This window comes from Lepisosteus oculatus, chromosome 9 (assembly GCF_040954835.1).
Source record: "Lepisosteus oculatus isolate fLepOcu1 chromosome 9, fLepOcu1.hap2, whole genome shotgun sequence".
In the NCBI taxonomy this organism is placed as follows: domain Eukaryota; kingdom Metazoa; phylum Chordata; class Actinopteri; order Semionotiformes; family Lepisosteidae; genus Lepisosteus; species Lepisosteus oculatus.
Window position 1 is genome coordinate 38305012 of NC_090704.1, and position 19957 is coordinate 38324968.

Sequence of the window (19957 nt, forward strand, 5' to 3'; positions counted from 1 at the left end):
ATGTATCATATGTTTTAGCTTCCTTGCACTCGCTCCCTGTGGGTTTCAGAATATAATTCAAATTAAGCATCCTCATCCTTAAGGGCTTGAATAGTTTGGCTCCTGCCAGTAACAGTGAATGGTTAACTCCCTTTCCGTCTTCACATCATTTGCTCTCTTTGGTCTCTGGCCACTGGCTTTCAGTTCTCAAAGTAATGCTCTAAACACCTGGAGACAATTAATCCTGTTCTGTTGCTCCAGGACTGTGTAATAATCTTTCACCCCAAATTTAATTTTATAAGTCAGTCAACACTCCCAACTAGTGTTTTAAAACTCATTTTTATATTCAAGCTTTTAAATCTGTTTAATGTATTGTATTAATTTGTAGAGACCTTATTTGATTTGTATAGCTGATTTGTTTACTGTAAGTGCCCTGAGATTACATTTTGTTGAAAGCACTGAATAAAATTAAGGTGATCATCATTAAAATCTCAGGTTTGTGATGTACATCCACCAGATGGAGACAAAACATTAGTTTTGTTCACAGGAGCGTGCAGCTGATCACTAAAGGACGCTTCAATTTTGGCGAGATCTATCTTTTAATTTTGTCAATTGGAAAAAAGGAGTACTTAGTATCAAACATATCCTGTGTCCTCACATTACCTTTTAAGAGTAAATGTAATTTGCTTCTTTTTATAGAATATAATTTATGCCCAGTCACTAATTTTATGAAGCTGAACTCATTCAGCTGATAATATAAACATATTAAATACAGTATGATGATTTGTTAAAATGTTCACATGACACTTTTACTTAATTAAATGTGTTAAAGTCTGAAGTAATTTCATCTGTCTGATTTACAATCTATTTTAAATTGGAAACCTTTCAACCAGCACTTTGTAGCTACAGTATAACCCATATTTCTAGCTTTTGTGAAATAAACACATTTTGGAAAACTGAAATGAAACAGTGCAGTGTTAATGTTCTGTAGTATCCAGTGAGTGAGTCTGTATTAACCCCTCTCTCTCAGTGCAGTGTTAATGTACTGTAGTGTCAAGGGAGTGGGTCTGTATTAACCCCTCTCTCTCAATGCAGTGTTAATGTGAAGATGAATGGCAATATACAGTACAAACTTTAGGTATTTCTTTAGAACAAGTCTTGGTGACCTTCGAAGCATTCTTGGACATATTGTTATGTTAAATTGGTTACTGAAAAGGCACTGTTGTGTCACTGTTGTGATCAGAATTCGGTGAAACGCATCAATATAATTAATCTTTGTTCTGTTTCAGGAGAGAATTCAAACAACTAATGGAGAAGTATGGCTCTAGCAATAGTACAGGCTCTGACCGAAGTTCCCCAACCCCTCTAGCTCCTGGTGGGTTTCTTACACTTCATTTCATATTAGACACAATTACAAAAGTCCTCACTTAAGTAGTAAATAAATAACAGAATTCTGTATGTTTATATTACATAGTTTAAAAAGCTGTCTCCACTGTGTTTTATTGATCTCTCCTATCAGCTTAATTTAAATTACTGCACAATATAAATTGATTTTCTATTTTTTTTCACAAGAACGCAGAAATTGTAGAACTTCTACTTTATTTAACAGATATAGCAAAGGTGTGGTTTAGCTGGCTTTTTTCCATTATAACAAAAATATCCAGTTATATAAAGAATTGGATTTTAAAAGGGAATACGATAAAGACTAAAATATCAAACAGACTGCAAAACACATCCACACAGACACCGGCAGAACCTGTAACCTCCAAACTGGAGCCACTTATACCTCTAACCCAAAACTGTGCCATCCCAGTCTGACATATCAGTAATGGAAATCTTGATTTTGTTTGGATTTCATTTCTGTATCTAGTGTGTTTTCTGAAGTGCGCTATGTAGGATGCATATATTGTTTATACAGTAAGTTGTATTAAAATATTATTTATAGCTGAAAAAGCACAGTTTCAAATTCAAGTCATTTTTTAAACTTGGAGTTGACAATCATTTTTTTAGGTGGGTAGCTGCGTCAGCATGCGTAGGCTGCAAAGGAACAAGTAATAGGTTTATTCCATGCTGAAAAAAAGAAGAAAGAGAACACAACGTTTCGGCCGTGGAGCCTTCTTCAGGTGTGCCACACCTGGAGAAGGCTCCACGGCCGAAACGTTGTGTTCTCTTTCTTCTTTTTTTCAGCATGGAATAAACCTATTACTTGTTCCTTTGCAATCATTTTTTTATACCCACCCAGTATAGACTAGCTACTGTAGGTGTGAGTGTTTCAAACCTCTGCTCACAGCTATGAACCCCACAACAGGTGAGAATTAAAAAGATAAAGGCACACCTCCAACTTGTCCACCTTTGAGGTATTTGCTTTCACACACATCACTGGGAACACAGCCCCATACTGGAAGTCAGGGGTCGACTGGACCAAAAGCACTTCCCTCACCAACAGCATCGCTTGCCTCCCGGCTGGCTGCAGGGTCGCTGTGTCGCTGAGAGGCATGAGAGCACTGGCCGTCAAATAGATACTCGTAATTTTGATGTGCCAGGGAGGCACCAAACGGTGCTTGATCCCTGTAGCCTGGGATACTGTGTCAGAAGAAGGAGCTCGATTCAGCACCTTGTCTTGTCTGCTGTAACTTATATTGGCAGGGTTTCAAGTACATTATAACCATTAGTAGAATAAATTCTATATTTATGTATTAATAAGAATAAATATCAAAGACTGCGTCCTGAAGCGGAAAAAAAAACATGGAACAACAGACATTTGGCTTTTTTAACATTTGACGGAACATGACAAATTATTTTTTTGACAAAAATATACTGTTAGATCCATTCCACCACAGAGGCCAAGAGTAATTCTAAACAGGTCTGCCCTTCTGGTTTTCAGGAAAGGTGATTGAAACTGCATCATCATCATCATCATCTAGATCCACCAGCCCCCAGCTCTTAAGTCCAAAGGACATAGTCACAAGCTATTCTGGCAGCTATGCTGCCCCTGCAGCACCGCAAGCAATGACGTAAGTTTTGGGATAAATAAAAAGGTATCTTGTTATGTGTTAAAAGCAAGTTTACTATGAGTTTACTATGAGATTTCAATTAAAATGAAACATTGGTTTATTTGTTTTTTTTATACAATCTGTCATAATCAAATGCAGTTATTCATTTGCAAAGGTCCATATACTGTACAGTACAATACTGTCATTAAGGTACTGCAGAAAACAAACTAAAATCTCATTCTAATGAGATTGTATTGACTAGACTTTGACATTTCTGAATATGAAAATAGCAAACAGATGAATAAATATAGATGAATTAGAGCTCTATTTGAAAAAAAATATATTTTGACCTCAATTAACATCCCATGCTGTAACCTTAATAAGTGATGCCCAAAACTTGCCTCTCTTATTTGTGTTCAAATACTTTCAGGATTTACCTGTGTGTTATTTATTGCTATTTAAATAGTTTAAGCCCTCATTTAATAGATTTTATAGATTATGAATAGATATCAGACAGAAGGCCAGAAGGATTAGTCCTGGTCCAGGGTGATTGCATTGATACATAATTTACTTGCTGTATAGGTGTAGGAATTCATGAAAACCTCCCACACATGAGATTATGCAAACATCAGCTCAGGGTCAGCAAGAAAATCGGAAGCCCATTGCACCGTTTTTTAATCGAGCTGCAAATATCTTCTACCCTGATGACCTTTAATTCTGCTGTCTCTTCATGCAGTGACAGTGCAATTCAGTTGATATGTGTTGCCAAGGGAACAGGTCTGGGCCTGAACATCAAGGGAGGAGCAAACCGAGCTGAAGGGCCTATGGTTTACATCCAGGATATCGTACCAGGTGGTGATTGCCACAAGGTGATTATCTGAGTCCAGCTTTACTTTTCATTCTCTGTTTATGGTGCTGCTGAAAATCAGCTGTTTTATTTCCGTTCATCAGGAGGGCATGAAACACAGAACAAAAATATAGTCTCTGTTTGCCAAATTTTTGCAGGTAGGGCAATGATTCTAGTGCTCTCCATTCCTGCTGAAACAATTGTGTTGTATCTTTAGTCACTTACTGTTTTAAAAGCTGTGCTCACTGATCCTTCTGCCTTAAATTTAGATTTAACAAAAAAAAAGATAAATATATAATAATTCTCATTTTCAGTGATGCCCAGACCAGAAAGGCAGCAGGTAATGAACATGACAAAAATGTCAGTAGAAAAAAGGCTGTGCAATTCAAAGAATCAAAGAAAAGTAAATGTAATAAATAACTAAGCTAGAATTAACAAGCAATAATTACAATACGGGGTCTAGTTCAAATGATTTTCAAAGGTGATCCATTATAAGATGTAGTACAGTATATGTATTTGAAGTAAGAAAGCAAAGATGAACAGCTGGTTCAGGATCTTTATGGGTCACATTTTGCTCCTTGTATTCATGGCTTGACTCTGATTCAATACTGGGGAAATTCAGGATACCTCTTTCCTGGTTTTGGCCTTATTTATTGTGTTTTGTAACTATTTTATTTATATATTTTCATATAGAACCACTTGGAGCCACTGAGTAAAACATTATTGACAAAAACACTACTCAAGAATATGTTATGGCCAGTTATTTAAAAACATACAGGATATTTTAACCAACGAGACAAAATAGACTTATTTTGCAAGATGTGGGATTAACGTTTGGCACAAATTATCATGCTAATGTAGTAATTGATTAAAATCGAAGTGCATGCAAAAAGAAAAGTGCATGCAAAAGTACTGTATTTTGGTAGCTCTTTATACAGTGGAGAAAAACCCTACCAAAAAATATTGGATAATACACCTTTATTATTGTCATTTCTTTTGAGTCCTTCAAGGATGTCAAATACTGACATTGCAAATTCATCAAGTGTAATTAGGTACTGTTTGTTAACCAGCACTTACAGTCTTTCACAATATTGAACATTGATTTATCCTAGTGTGCTAAACTGTGCTTATCTGAAAAATATTTATCCTAGTTGTGTTAATTATGATTTTTAATGAATTAAGTAATCTAAAATATAGTGTATGTTGAAGACATCTTTTTCACCTTCTAGAATAACTGTATGTTCAATTACAAAGCAGACTTTTAATATCTGGCTGATAAGCTCATCAAAATGATAAACCTTTCTCTAATGTTTCATTTCTGTCAGTCCTAGGAACTGTGTGTGAGATCTGACTAGGTTAGTGCTAGGTTAACTAATGTTTATAGTCCAAATGCTCAGAGCCTTCTGACAGTCCACTGACAAGACATAAAGACTCACATATCAGCAGACCTACTGAAACATAAACTGAAAATATGCATTAGTTTATTTTTGCTAACAAAAAGTAAACAGAAGGGCAGACTGCCTCAATAACATGATCCACAAAACCCCCCTAGATGCATCATATTTCACATATTTTAGATATGTCAGTACAGCTGACTACAGCCATCAAAATTAAGTATATAGTCCATCAACTAATAAACCCAAATATAACATAGCTCTCTTAGCATTTAAATTGGGTTTCAGAAAGAATAACCACTGATGACTAATTTATGCTTTTAAAAGCTTTTTAAAGCTGCACACAACTGTGTGTACTCCAGTAATCACATCCATACTGTAGGTTTGGAAGTGGCTTTAGGAACCACGTTATTTGCTGAAATTGATTTCCTACCTAGAGACAGTATTCTAAAATTAAATTATGCTCTGGAAAGCCTGTTAAGCCACACTAGCCACTGAAGGAAGGATTTGGCTTTAATTCTTTTTCTTGAAGAGTTACCGCTGAAGCTGGAGTTATCTTTTAAATCTAGACTTTGCAGAATTGCCTGTCTAATCTGTGTAAATTAACCTGTTTTAGCTCCTCATTAAGGAGAGAGCTGGTGTTTTTTTACTGTGTTAAGCTGAAAGCAGATGTAAAGGTAGTCCTTCTATTGATTTTTCTGAGGCTTTTCGCAGTGTTGCTTTGTAAATAATATCACTTTTAAAGATAAATGAAAACATTGGATATATGTTTAAACTTAAGAACATAATTAAATTAATATTTCAATCATATTTTTATACTCTAGGTATCAGAATATCAGAGGTTTTTGGATGATTTTCTTACATTAAATACTACAGAAATGCCTGCGATCTGTTAATATTTGTAGTTTGCTTGTTCTGATTCACTTTTTGTCAAGATGGAAGGTTTTTTTTACAAAATATAAATATAAAAAACACTAATATTTTATTGTACTAGAAATGATCATTGCATAATAGCACTTGACTATTTCTTGGGTGAGAAAAACAATGGATGGTAACTGAATAATGTGTCTCTTTTTTAAAAAAAATACTTTCCTTAAATAGGATGGAAGACTTAAACCAGGAGACCACCTAGTATCAATCAATAAAGAATCTTTAATAGGAGTTACATATGAGGAAGCAAAAAGCATGTTAACCCGGACAAAACTAAGGTATGTTTTTTTATTTAATGGCAAAGCTACAATCATTTGCACTTCATTTGAGCAAAAGCATACAAATGACAACACAGTATAACTATTTTGGAGGGAATATATTATTTCAAACTGGTTTTATCACCAGTTAATATCAACAACTTCCACATGCTTTCAAGGCCGACTCAAATTTAGATGTAAGGTTATGTTATATAGTTATTACGGTAAAAAAGCTCTCAAAATTGATCAGTTAGTTCCTTTGATTTCCCAGTATTTAACAGTTATAAAGGTCTGACTGTTGGAACTCTAAAGAAACTGCAGATTGCCCTTTCCTGATTACTGTATTTAAATAAAATCTACATATACATTTTGTTATGGAATATGCACGTTAATATAAGGTATGAGTAGAGACTGAGAAGTTAAGGATGAGGATGTTTTTGTAGGTACTTGTCATAATCAGGGCATTTAAAATAATGAAACACTCCAGTCAGAGAAAGAGTAACACAGTCCAGACTTTTTATTATATCACAGCTGTTTATTCCAGTCTTTGAGTGGCAAATTTACTGCACTATAATATATATCTCGGTTTTCATATCTGAAATAACTTTTTGCTTAACAGCACCATGACTGGAGAATTTCCATTTTATAGTCTTAAGAGGAAACATAAAAAAGTTAAAAGTCCTAAAAACACAGCCCTGCCCGGATGTTTTTCTGCTATGTCATTTTTCCAGCGTGAAAATCATGTATTTGCTTCTGTAAGTAACTTTAAAACTGCTTATTTAGTTTCATTTCATTCAATGTTTATTACTTTCTTATTAAAACACACGGATAGTGGGATCTTCAGAAATGGCTAAAGTGTCTTCCCGGCAGGAATTTGGACTGATAAGGGCACAAGAAGTGGCTTTGTATAAAGCATACAAGCACATAATGTGGTGTGCTTTTTTTAGTGCAGTCAATTAATCAGCAGCTAATCAATGTTCATTGAGTGGGCTGGAAGTTGTGTGACATTTGTCCTTAGTTAAAAAAAAAACTTTGATCCCCCTACTCTAGAAGAGGCAGTAAAAAAGTATATTTTAACAAACAAAAAAATGCTCTTTTTTCAGTGCATCTGTCATACTGATTCAGATGTGCTAAATGCTTGTTTACCAGACTCTGTTCTTCCAGTGTTTATGAGTCCTTTTCAAACCCCTAGTCCATTGCACAGTCCGGCGCTCCTACACAGCAGACTTTACTGAGATGTTGTTAGCAGAACCATCTGGTGTATACAGAAGGGAAAATGCTTAGTGTTTTCAGACCTGCTTGATATTATTACATTACATTGCTAGTCATCTCAACTGTTCATCATGTTTTCTGCCTTTTCTTTTAAAAAAATCATAAAATAAATATAAACATTTACTTTTCTTCTGTTGCTCTCTACATTTAAAATAAAATAAAATGCTTTTTACATTAAAATAGTGCAAGATTGATTTTATTTCGGATTGAAGACAGCCAAAAATACAAAAGGCTAAAGGGAAGGTTTCAGCACTTTTACCTCTAATGCAAAATAAATCCTACACTTAAGAGTTCCTTCTTAGATTTGCACCTTTAACACTTTACACTTAGTTCCTCATAGAAGATTTGGCCTCTGGAGAGAAGTTCTTGAAAATATATTGCAGTACTATTTTTTTTTACTGTATATCTACTGTCATGACAACTATTATTTCTTATAATTTATTTTAAAGATATAAGTTATGTTCAGTTATTTGACAAAACCTTTGGAATTTATAATATACAGTACATGTCTGAAGTAGCTTTTTCTTTTACCAAATGGATCAGGAATTCTTTCATATGTGCATATTATGAAATGAACAATGGTTTCTTTATATTCAGGGAATCAAAACACCTTTGAGATTTCTGCAGTTTTTTGTTCTATTATATACAGTACTCACATAAATATACATGCTATGCCTTGTGTATATGGTTTCTGTCTTTAAGAATTGATGCTACACCAGAGTCCTCTCTGCTTAATTGATGCTACACCAAAGTCCTCTCTGCATTAAAGATATCCTCACAATAGGGTTGTTAACCCCAGTATCCTGGTTCCACTTAGAACTCACAGAGTGTGTTCTCTCTAATGTTTCCCCTTCAAACAGTTTCTCAATTCTCTACCTAATCTGCTGTATACTGGTGTCTCTGCACCCCAGGTGAGGGCTGCACTGAAAAGTGCTGTACTGAAAAGTACTGTATAAATCTGAGTGATCATTTTTATTGATGCTGTGGTGCGATTACAGATTGCATGAGAAACGTCAGCCCCGTTTTTCCATCAGGAAGAGGCACATTTGATATTAATAACAGTAGAACACTTGTGAATACTACATAAGTTACTTCTCATGGGAAACCGAGGTATCAGATGATTTGAAGAGCTTTTTGTGTGGTTTTATTAAAAGGCTAGAAGCTCACAGATTCCACTAAATCTATTCTTTCTTACTACAGGCCAAACCCCACGGTGGAAATTGCTTTTATTCGTAGAAGGTCCTCCTCTGGTTCTGGCAGCGGCCCTCAGAGCCCCATCACCATGCAGCCTTCAGTGAATGGGAACAGCCACTTATTGAGGCCCACAGGGTTGGGAATACTCTCTCCCCCAGTGAACCTTATTCCAAAGATGTCGTCCACCCCTAACACAGGAAGTGAGACCTTGCCTTCTGTGAAACTAGGCCAAGTAAGACAACGGATGCCTGGGCTCAGAATGCTGAAAGAAATGCTTAGGCTTGGTTCTTTTCTTACACGTCAAATTGCACACAGGCTAAAAAGCCAGAATTCTGACTAAGTCTTACTTCTTAAATGATTCCTAAAATGATGTGGAATTTTCCGTTGACCTTCATAAGTACTGTAGTAATTCCTTGATGAATACTAATGGTCTTTAAATGTATTCTTAATGATTTTGCAATTCAATACTGTATTCTCTTAAGGCTAACTTTTTGATTTTGTTTATCTGTGCAGAGCATGGATTGCTTTTTTTTTCAAAATCTTTATTCAGCTTGTAGAAATATGAAAGTGCTCCCATGTAATAGAGCCTATACAGAGTTCTCTCAGAGGGTATTTTGAGTAAGGACTCAGTAATTAACTGTGACCAGGCCTCTTCAAGTGATACTGTACAGTTGCCCAAGTACTGCTGTGGATGGTTGAGCTTGAGTTGGCTAGTGTGTCTTTGGTTTGTCGTAGCAACCACTGTGACCTTGTCATTGTCATCAGTGAGAGCTTCTTTGTAAATTCAAACGAGGCTAACTTTTTTGTAAATTACTAGGGAGTTCTCGGTCCTTCAGTGTCAGTGGTGTACAAGGCAGGTTAGTTAACAATTGTCAGTTCCAGACTTGGAAGGTATAAAAATAATGGCAATTTCATTTTTTTTAAAAGCAAGATTAATATTTTTCACCTTTTAGTAGAGAAAGATGATTGTATTAATAAGTTAAACTGTGCTTTATTTTCATTTGTGAACATGTTGAGGTTAATTCCATTGAAAAGAAAAAACATCCATCTTTTAGTATGGATTTTTCTTAAATATTTTGCAATATCTTTTTTGTAGATGGTAATAAATTGAATCAGTGTGCTTTTGTTAGGCTTGATGATGCCTCTTGTAACACAAAGTAACAATAAGAGGTTGAGACAGATGTTTCTTGCTTCTGAGAATTGTTTTTTTTTTTATTCCAGAGCCGAATTGTTCCTGCAAAGAAAGATCAGTCTCCTGTTATCTCGGCAGACTGTAATCCCTCAGTTGACCCCAGTACAGGTACTGTATTGTATTATTTTTTATTCGCTCATTGCAGCATTTGGACATTTCAATTCCAGCTAAGGCAGGGAAATTTTAAAGAAAGGGTATATTGTAAAATATAGTTCAAAATAAATGTTGATCCTAAGACTTTTGGAACAACACCTTCCAAATGCCAACACTAAATTCGCATTTGTTACCTTCACTTAGGTATGTAGCTTTCAGACTGTAGAGTTCTATTTGTACGTGTTTAATATTTTTACAATTAAAGACTCAGATATTGGAGGTTCCCCAGTGGTTCAGTCAGTTAATTATTTGCTTCCAGTGTGGATTGAGTTTTACGACCCAGATGTAACAGTTTAAAAATGTGTTGTGTCTCTGGCTTACTGTGACCAGAGTTTCCCATGTGGCAGTGCACAAGTGGCACCTTCGGGGTAGGCTTGTAATTAGTCAATCAGGGCTCTCTCAGCTCCCAGCAAAGCAATGATCTGTATGACTTAGTAAGCAGCTGCATCCAACAAAATAAGTATATATAGTATATAGATAATAAGTATATAACCCATTGAATAGTAAACACAAATATAGCACCCCAATCATGCATGCTAACAGTGAGGAGTGTGCCTCTACTCCTCTAATCAACACAGATGGTCTGCAGTCACCGCAAAGCATGCAAAAAGGTGATGGACTCAATGAAAGGATGGATTGGAATTTGCCACTTTTACTTGTCCTACCCATGTGGGCATAAGGGCCATCACTATGTATGAAAAAGGAAAGACTCAATTACCTATTCCCAGTTGGGAGTGTACATAATAAAGAAATAATTGATAATTCTGAATTTGTAATTGTCACGCCCTCTGCAGGTAGAGGGCGCTCCTTCTCTGTCCTGTCCCTAGTTTCTGGTCTGCTGTCCTTCCTGTCCCTCTCTTTCCCTTGGGCTATATATTTCCGGGTCTTGCACTCTGTCCTCGCTCAGCATTGACGTTCGGATGTCCTGAGACCCGCCTAGCACCAGGGCGCCCCACGTCCGCTCCCTGAGGGCATAGGTTTCTATACGGCATTCCGAAACTCTTTGCACTATGAGCCCGGGCCTTTTCCCCGTCTCACCGCTACGCATATGGGTCTTTTTCTGCTCTCCTGCTCCCCACGGTTAGTCCCTTTGGACGTCCGTGACAGAATGCTGAGCCACCTACTGACCCCGCGAGAGGCGCTTTTTTTTGTCTTGCCGCAGTTTTTTTTTTCTTTTTTTCTCTGGGCTTTTTTTTTTTCAGTTCCTCTATTCTAATCACTGGATATCACTCCGATCTTCCGTGCCTGTGAGCGGGTCCTGCACCTGGCTTTCCTCGGGTAGATCACTCCGATATCAGTGTTTGAATGTTGAGCTGGCTTGCCTATTCTTATTACTGGATATCACTCCGAGCTTCTGTGTCTGGAGCGGGTTCTCTTGCCTGGCTCTTCCTGGTCTTGCTCTCTCCGATATCAGTGATAGAATGGTAAGCTTTCTGCTGTTCCTCCATGCCTTTCGCTGGATATTACTCCGGGCATCTGTGTCTGTGAGCGGGCTTCGGTCTGGCTTTCCTCAGGTTGTCCACTCCGATATCAGCGTTAGGATGTGAACGTGCCCATTTGCCGTTCCTCCATTCTTTTCGCTGGATATCACTCCGGGCATCTGTGTCTGTGAGCGGACTTCGGTCTGGCTTTCCTCAGGTTGTCCACTCCGATATCAGCGTTAGAATGTGAACGTGTCATTTGCCCAGTCTGCGGTATTTTTCCCCGGGGTTTTTGTGTTTTTTTTCTTGTTTTTTGCCTTTTGTTTTGATTTTTTTTTCTTCCTGGTTTCCCCTCCTTTTTGGTCCCCCCTGCTCTCTGTGTCTCGGAACTTTGGTTCCTATCTGTCTTGTGTGGTTTGTCTCCCTGGTCTTTCCCAGGTTTTTGTCTGTTGGGTTTGTGCTTGTGTACTTTTTTGTTTTAAGTCTCCGGAGCTCTTCTCTACCCCCCCTTCCTCCACCCAATAAAGGTTTATATCCCGGAGGAAGGGGTAGCTCTCAGCCGTGGATTCCCGGAGGTTTCCTTTCAGTTAAATGAGTTTTTTCCTCCCCCCAGTGCTGTGCAGCTTATTTATTTGTATGGGCGTCGGGAGCCGCCCATGAAGGGGGGGGTACTGTCACGCCCTCTGCAGCCAGAGGGCGCTCCTTCTCTGTCCTGTCCCTAGTTTCTGGTCTGCTGTCCTTCCTGTCCCTCTCTTTCCCTTGGGCTATATATTTCCGGGTCTTGCACTCTGTCCTCGCTCAGCATTGACGTTCGGATGTCCTGAGACCCGCCTAGCACCAGGGCGCCCCACGTCCGCTCCCTGAGGGCATAGGTTTCTATACGGCATTCCGAAACTCTTTGCACTATGAGCCCGGGCCTTTTCCCCGTCTCGCCGCTACGCATATAGGTCTTTTTCCGCTCTCCTGCTCCCCACGGTTAGTCCCTTTGGATGTCCGTGACAGTAATGAAAAACATAAAAGACTCAGATGCTGACTGAGAAATGAAATCATGTATATTGTACATATCCCCTTGTTTAATTAGCTGTTTTTTTTAAATTAGGAAGTTGAGCCAAGTCTAAGCAAGTTCTCCAGTCTTCACATATCGTTCATGATGCAATTAAAGGTTTTTATGTCTGTCGGATTGTTATGCTTGCGTAGGTTTCTGTAATTTAATACAGTCGTCACCTATCAGCTCACAGAAATATCCAAATATGCTGCCTGCTTCAGCCTTTAATAAATGCATTAAGACATAATTTTATGTAGACACTTGATTTGTTATAGACATGCAGATGTGAAAGGGAAGACATCTGCTGGTCAGTGTGTTGTCTTCTAACTGTTTTGTGGCTGCCAGATATTTCTGAAAATATATATCCTTAATAAATGTTTGTTTTTCTGTAACTTCTGAGAATTAGAATCACTGTGTGTTCATTTGTGAAAAATAGGCAAACCAGAAGAAAACAGAATAAATTCAAAGCTTTTTACATTAAAATTGTTTTTTAACAAAATGTAATAAACAATTGCCCTGTATATAAATTTGAAAAAAAAACTTTATAGACTTTATATAAAACTTTATATTTTCTAATCATGAAAAAATATGATATTCGAAACAGAATGTGAACCTTATTGACCTTGAAGATAGAATTCCATGTGCTTCCAGCTTCTGATGAAGGCTTGCAAGCAAACCTGAAATAAATCAGTTTGTTTTGTATAGAACTGTGATAAATATTAGGATTTATGCAGTATATAAATATTAATTTGGTGTAAAAGCAATTTTCATGCTCACGTACATGTTATCATGTGTGCAAAGCTTTTATGTATCAAACAGAAAGAGGCTCCTGGAAAGGTAGGTAGGCATTGATAGCATTCGATAGGCTGGTAAGGACCACATAATAAGACCATATTTTCTTCTGATTTTAGTGTAGGTGGAGTTGCTATAGAAACCAGGAACATAGTGAAATTGCAATAATGAAATGGTGCTTTTCAGATCATCTAGTTGAAGTTGAACACATATCCGGTAAGGTGAATATTGAAGTGTAGTACAAATGTTAGAGAAAATAACCGTATTTTTTTAAACCTTAAGCCAAAATGAGTTCTATGTACCCCCTTTATTTGAGGTGGATGTTTAGAATCTACATATTGTAAGAAATAACAGTAATAAGTAAAAACGATAATTGGTATGGTCTGTACTTAAAAAGATAAGCCAGGTATTATTATGCATATCTTTAAGTATGTAAAATAATAAATTCTCAAACTATTTAGTAGGCATCTCCTGTTATTCCAGTTATTTTCCACATTCTGAACTATTTTTAATATTTTTAACTTTGTATCCGTTTTCTACAGAAAATATAATGTAATTTTAATCAAGCATAAAGCTAAACCTACCTCAGCTTCAAAACCAGATTTAAATAGAAATATTATTTGTACAGTGGTCTTGTGGTTTGGATCGGATGTGTTACATTTTGGAATTGCCAATCTTTTTTTCTCATTCCCTTTCAATTGCACATTGTTAATCAGCTCACTGACATCACTGCAAGCTCACAGTCATGCTGCAAGTCCCAGGAGCTCCTGTTAAATGTTTCACTGATTCAGACTCACCCAGCCCTCGTGGTGCCTGGCCAGTTCAGTGACGGGGATTCTAGGGGGATCAAGCAAAAATGAAATGGTCCTGACTTAAAATAGTAATGCCCAGGTTACAGGGCTTGAACATACTGTCATAAGCTTCTTTATTGGTTGTTGAGCTACTCAGGAACCGCTTATTATGAATTTTTAGGTGATTATTATTTGATAATTATTATTTCTGTTTGCTGAAAATTTGTTCCCACGGGGATTGTCATTCACATCAGCTACACAGCTCTTAACAACTGTAGACTGTGTCTTGCCTTTTAGACGCCCACTTCATCCTTCATTTTCTAAAGCAAATGGCATATGGAAGGGGGGTGAATTTGTATTGTAAATGCGGCTGGAATTACAATGGCTTTTTAATGTAGGCTTGAGGCTGCTATGGGTACTGCAAGGTCTATTCAGTTTTAATCATAAAAAGAAACTTACAGGCTTCGCAATCTTGAGGTGAGATCCCTGTAGCAAAGAGCTTCTTTAACTTGTCCTGTAAGGACAGCGACCCGTAAAAATGTAGACTACTGGGTGGCCAATCCCCTGACAATTACTATGTTTTAATGGAGAATTTTCTTTGCACTCTCAGTTGCCAAAATATTAGGGACCCCACCGAGTGAAATGTTGATCCTCGACAAGTAGCAAAAGCTACTTGAATAAGGCTCATATCCCATGAGATTTTGAAACATATTTAAGCCTATCCCATTTTTCTAGCAGGGCCACTTTAAAATGAGGCTATGATAGGAGTAATGAAGTGTGGGACTGAACTACATATTTCATTTGTTTCACCAGTTTCCAATGGAATTGAGATCTGGAAAATGACTGTGCTGACTGGCCACATATTGGGTATCAAATAGAGAGTGTCTGTTAAACCTGTGGTCCTGATTTTTAATCTTTTAGCTTGAGTTCTTATTTTTAAAGTGCTCTCCCAGAAAGAGGCACTTTGAGGATTATTCTCAAAATATGGCTTTGCACTGTGTGCTTGCAAAGATCCTGAAATGTTTGTGTCACATCATCAAGATTAAAAAGGACAGAAGTTTTGTCTGTGACCCAAGGGGGTGAGTGTCACATTGTATCATTTTTAGCATTGTTTCTCCATCTCATTGTTTACCATCTCTAGTGTTTTCTTGGCTCTGACTTATTTTCACCGCAGGAAAAGTACAAAAAGGTGAAGAAGTAAATACGTGTTGTAGTGTTGTGAAACATAAGATACAAGGCTTGGACACTAAAGCATATCAGTAACGTTAGTAACTTCATTGCCACCTCATTGCATCACTTTTAACCTGTCACGGATGTCGGAAAGGACGAACCGTGGAATGGCAGGAGAGCGAAAAGACTCGCGTCGCGGCGAGACGGGGGTTAGCCCGGGCTCAGCTATTCAAGAAATGCTGTATTGAAACCTATGCCCTCAGGCCATGGACAGGAGTGACCTGGTGCTAGGCGGGTCTCAGGACATCTGAACCTCAATGCTGAGCGAGGAGCAGAGCAGAAGCAGGAAGTAAATAGGCTACACAACAAGACACACCAGAAAGACATGAATAATCACAAGGAACTAGGAACAGGAGAGAAGTAGAGCACCCTCTAGGTGTACTGGGTGTGACATAACCCTGAGGGGTGTTTTCAGAAGCTGTCTTTGCTGTATTACTTAACATGGCAAGTAACAGTCTAATCAGAGTTCACAACAGCGAGTCACACAGAACACATTGTATGGGAAAGAAACATAACACTTCTGAAGCACTTCATGAGAAAAATGAAAATGCACAAAACAAATGCTTAAAAGTGTGTAACAACACCTGTTATTGTATAATGTTATTGCATTGCCTCACCCAGAAAAAGGTTCTAATTTTTGGTGGAACAGATCCAACAATGCAGTTTCAATAAATGATTCCATCAGTTGAATAAATAAAGTTCATTTCAATGCATGTACATATGAAGAGGAATAAAATGTGGTTTTGAAAAGTTACAGAGGATGTCCTCTAGCCTTTTTACTATACACTTGATAGCCTCCATATGATTTTTTGCCATCTTTTATTTTAAAATAATGTGTTGTCTTGTAGTTGGAAGGTTTACCGAAGGATCAGAATTAAATATCTTTACTTTGTACAATAATATCCCACATTATGGTCACTAATGATAACTAAAAAAACTTAAACCAATAAAGACTGTAAATAGAAATTTCTACATCTACTGTAGGTCTAGATTTTTCTTCCTTTCCCAACTTCTTAACTCCAATTTTATTAATGTCAGTGAGAGTTCAGGTGGCTCAAAAATCCAAACTTCTCATCTGATGCCTATTTTGTACGCCATCATAATCTGCTTTATTCAGCTATTTATATCATACTGTTTAAACATCCTGTAGGCTTCTGAAAAACACATAACAGCCCTTTAAGAAACCTCAGATAAAGCAGGTCGCAATACATTTTAGAGCCTTGAGGGTGTGTTAACTATTGTAAGAGTGTTTCCAGTCTGAAGTTACAAACTAGAAACTGATGTTTTGAACTTTGACCTGAATTAAAATATATATGTACCACTCACCAATTCAGATATCTCTGTGTGGACCTGTTAGCTATTTAAAAATACTGCGGGGCATGTTTGTTTGTTGTTTGACAGTTCTTATGCCTGGTATAATGCTTTTTCTTGATCTTTACCTAGAGGGATGTTGGTGCACAGATTAATAGGAGATGAAAAGATATGCAAATCAGATCTCAGCTTGGATGTCGGAGGGAGTGAGGTTGTAAAGAGGTCCAAGAATGCTTTGTGTATGTGCTTCAGTCTATGTGAGATGCTTGATAAATCAATGGGAAATCTAAAGCTCACTGGAAAGAAGTACAGTAGAGTAAGTTCAATGGAACATACTTTTCACAACCATCTGCCTGTATACACACTCTCTCAGATCACAGGTTAAGCGCAGTGGTCCAGAATGGACTAGTCTGGTCTGGACGGTGTCATTAACTGACTGTGACCAGGATTTCTCAAGTGAAGGTACAGAACTGGCCAAGAGCTGCTGGTGTTCAGTGATTTTTCTAATACAGGAGATAGGAATGACCCATGAAACACACTGTGCCAGGTGCCTGTGAATTTGCTGTGGTGTCGACGAAGGACGTGCTGCTCCTCCGATCAATGCTTGCCAGACATAACGACTTTGACTTTATTTGTGTCTCTAGGTACAAAGATGGCACAAATTAGGCACAAAGAAGCCTACTTTCCTGTAAGGTTGGGGGTCATGTCCAGTCATTACACACTACTGCACTACCATACCTGCAGTATGTTGCTAACCAAATATTTTATTTTGCTTGTACTGTATTCACTCATCAGCATCTTACACTAAATTAAAATGTTTGTGTGCTTGTAGGAATGTTCTCAACATTGTACTCAGATTTTTGGTTTTATGTACAGTATTCTTAAATGCTCATGTCATTAAATCCTGAGTCCATTAAATAAAATCATGAGCTTGCAATGACGAGAGCTATAACAGAACAGAAAGCAGCAAAAACAAAAAGGTATGCTAGGGCATCATCTTGACTTCCACATAAAATTCCACATGTACAGTACCACCAACATTTGCCACATTCTGGATTTCAATCAGTTTTCTTTTTTGTTATGCACTGTATCTTCAGTCCTTGTGTCTCTCAAAGTTCTAATTTCAATTTATTTTTTATTAATTAACTTGTGTAGATGCTATGGGAAAACTAAACCAAAACTATTTTATAATTGTATAAAGCTATTAAAAACATTGCAGTATTGCTTCCTTACATGAATGTCGATTATTTTACCTTTTACAGCTGTGTTCCACAGAATAGTTCATCTAATCTGATTGAAATTTCCCAAGATCTAATTTCTGCTTTGGCTTTAAAAACACCTTGTACCCTTAAATCTGATAGACACCGCTGGTGCTGGAACCTGATTAAAAATTAAAATTCCCCTCAGAGGGAGTTCTTCTGACCGGAAAGGCTAGGATTCTAACAGGTGTTACAGTGTTTGTTTTCTATTGTCAGTTACTGTTTTATTTTTATTTTCTTTATTTTGTGTTTTTCTGTGATTCAGTTTGAGTTAAAAAATTACTTTGCCTTTGGAACTTGTTTCTGGTTGCCAGCAGGGGCCAAGGAGGAATTTTCCTGGACCTCCTTATCCCTAATTATACATTAACACTTACATATGGAATTCCAGAGAGTGCTTGTTATAAAATGTTATCTTCTGGACATGCTGTTAGATGTAGTTACATTTGTACAGTACCTGAATCTAGAATTATCTTTTTCAGTCTTTTTCAATGTTCTCATCCAAGGGATATTGCCTTTTTATTAGTCATGTTTTATTACGTCTTTATCCTTTAGCTCTTGGAGTTTTTTTTTGCAGATTTATGTCTTTATAGATATATTTTTTGTCTCCAAGAAAGGAACATTTTGTTTTCACACGGCTAGAGAAAGAATAGTGTCTAGACTTATCTAACCTGAAGTAAGTTATATTTTTCTTTAAATGTTTCTGTGATACTGAATGAAATTGAAGACCTTTTTGAAGAATTGAATTGAACCTTTTGAATTAAAGAGAATAAGATGTTTTTATAAAAAGCATCCCTTTGTCCGATTACTTCAGAATAAAATACATAGTAAATTAAAGGGAATTGCAGCTTCACTTTGCTGTTCTTGTCTTGTCTGTACTTTTTTGGTGTATCTTTTTAAGACTTTACAAAATAAAGAGATAAAAAATGACATAGTGTAAGATAAAGAAGTTACAGATATCTAAATAGTTAGAGGTATTATTTCTTTCCAGTCTTTCTGTACTGTATTAGCTGTGCTCTTAAGCTCATTAGTGGAATATTTTTCTCTAAAGACTATGGAAACATGGCAAAATATTCCCACCTCATTTCCTTATTTTATCTGAGGTATTTTTTGTTTTCATATGTAGAATGGCAAGTACTGATTTTAGCAGGAGTATTTTAGGAAAGGTTAAATTAAAGGAGGGATGGGTGCTTATTGTAATTTTTTATGACATCATTATTTCTCTTGGACAAAAAATTGACTTAAAAAGTAAATAAAAAAGCAGTTTGGTTCAAAACTTTAAGCCTGTCATCTTGTGTCTAACCTGTCAATCCTAATCCAAAAAAAACGAACTACTGTAATTGTTTAAATATCACCTGAAATAACGGGGTGATAATTCTTTTTTGTTTAAAAGTTTATCCTGTACGTCTGGTACTCGTGCCCTTGAAAATATGCTCTTTCATTAGTTCAGGAATGAAAATATGAAAGTTTTAGTCAAAAGTAATGATTATCTCAAGATACATTACTGAACCGGCAGATCAGTTTGGAATGAGTCATGGGGAGGTTTGGATAGTAGCGCATATAGGAGCCCATGGTGTAGCTAATTTGAGATCAGAGTTCTGTTGGATCATACTTTTTCCCTTTAGTAGCTACTGCACACCAGCATTTTTTATTTTTATTTTAAGGAGAGCTCACAAGGTCAGCAAGGGAAGTTGAAACAGACTGATGGCAAAGTATAGCTGTGCAGAAGAGTTTTTTGTCTTCAGGAAGTTTGAGGGAGAGCTATGAAGATGATCTTGGTTTGGTTTGAAAACAGGACAGATGGCAAATCACAAACTGTTTGTGAAGGAAGCGATGGAGGCGGTACAAGTGACTGCCAGACTGCTCACTTGGAAGGTGTCGAACATCCTGCCTGTCTTGT

At 37.0% G+C, this 19957-nt stretch overlaps 1 protein-coding gene across 6 annotated transcripts in view; it reads left to right on the forward strand.

Moving 5' to 3' along the window:
• Nucleotides 1–19957, forward strand: part of stxbp4 (syntaxin binding protein 4) — a 91512-nt gene that overhangs the window by 16309 nt on the left and 55246 nt on the right. For all 6 annotated transcript variants that reach the window (XR_011190480.1, XR_011190479.1, XM_015356650.2 and 3 more), the window contains exons 6-11: nucleotides 1269–1354; nucleotides 2864–2993; nucleotides 3709–3841; nucleotides 6315–6421; nucleotides 8873–9098; nucleotides 10088–10166. Coding sequence is in view for 4 of the 6 variants with exons in the window: in XM_015356650.2 (XP_015212136.2) it covers nucleotides 1269–1354; nucleotides 2864–2993; nucleotides 3709–3841; nucleotides 6315–6421; nucleotides 8873–9098; nucleotides 10088–10166 (761 nt within the window). In the remaining 2 variants the exon portion in view is untranslated. The remainder of the gene's footprint in view (nucleotides 1–1268; nucleotides 1355–2863; nucleotides 2994–3708; nucleotides 3842–6314; nucleotides 6422–8872; nucleotides 9099–10087; nucleotides 10167–19957) is intronic.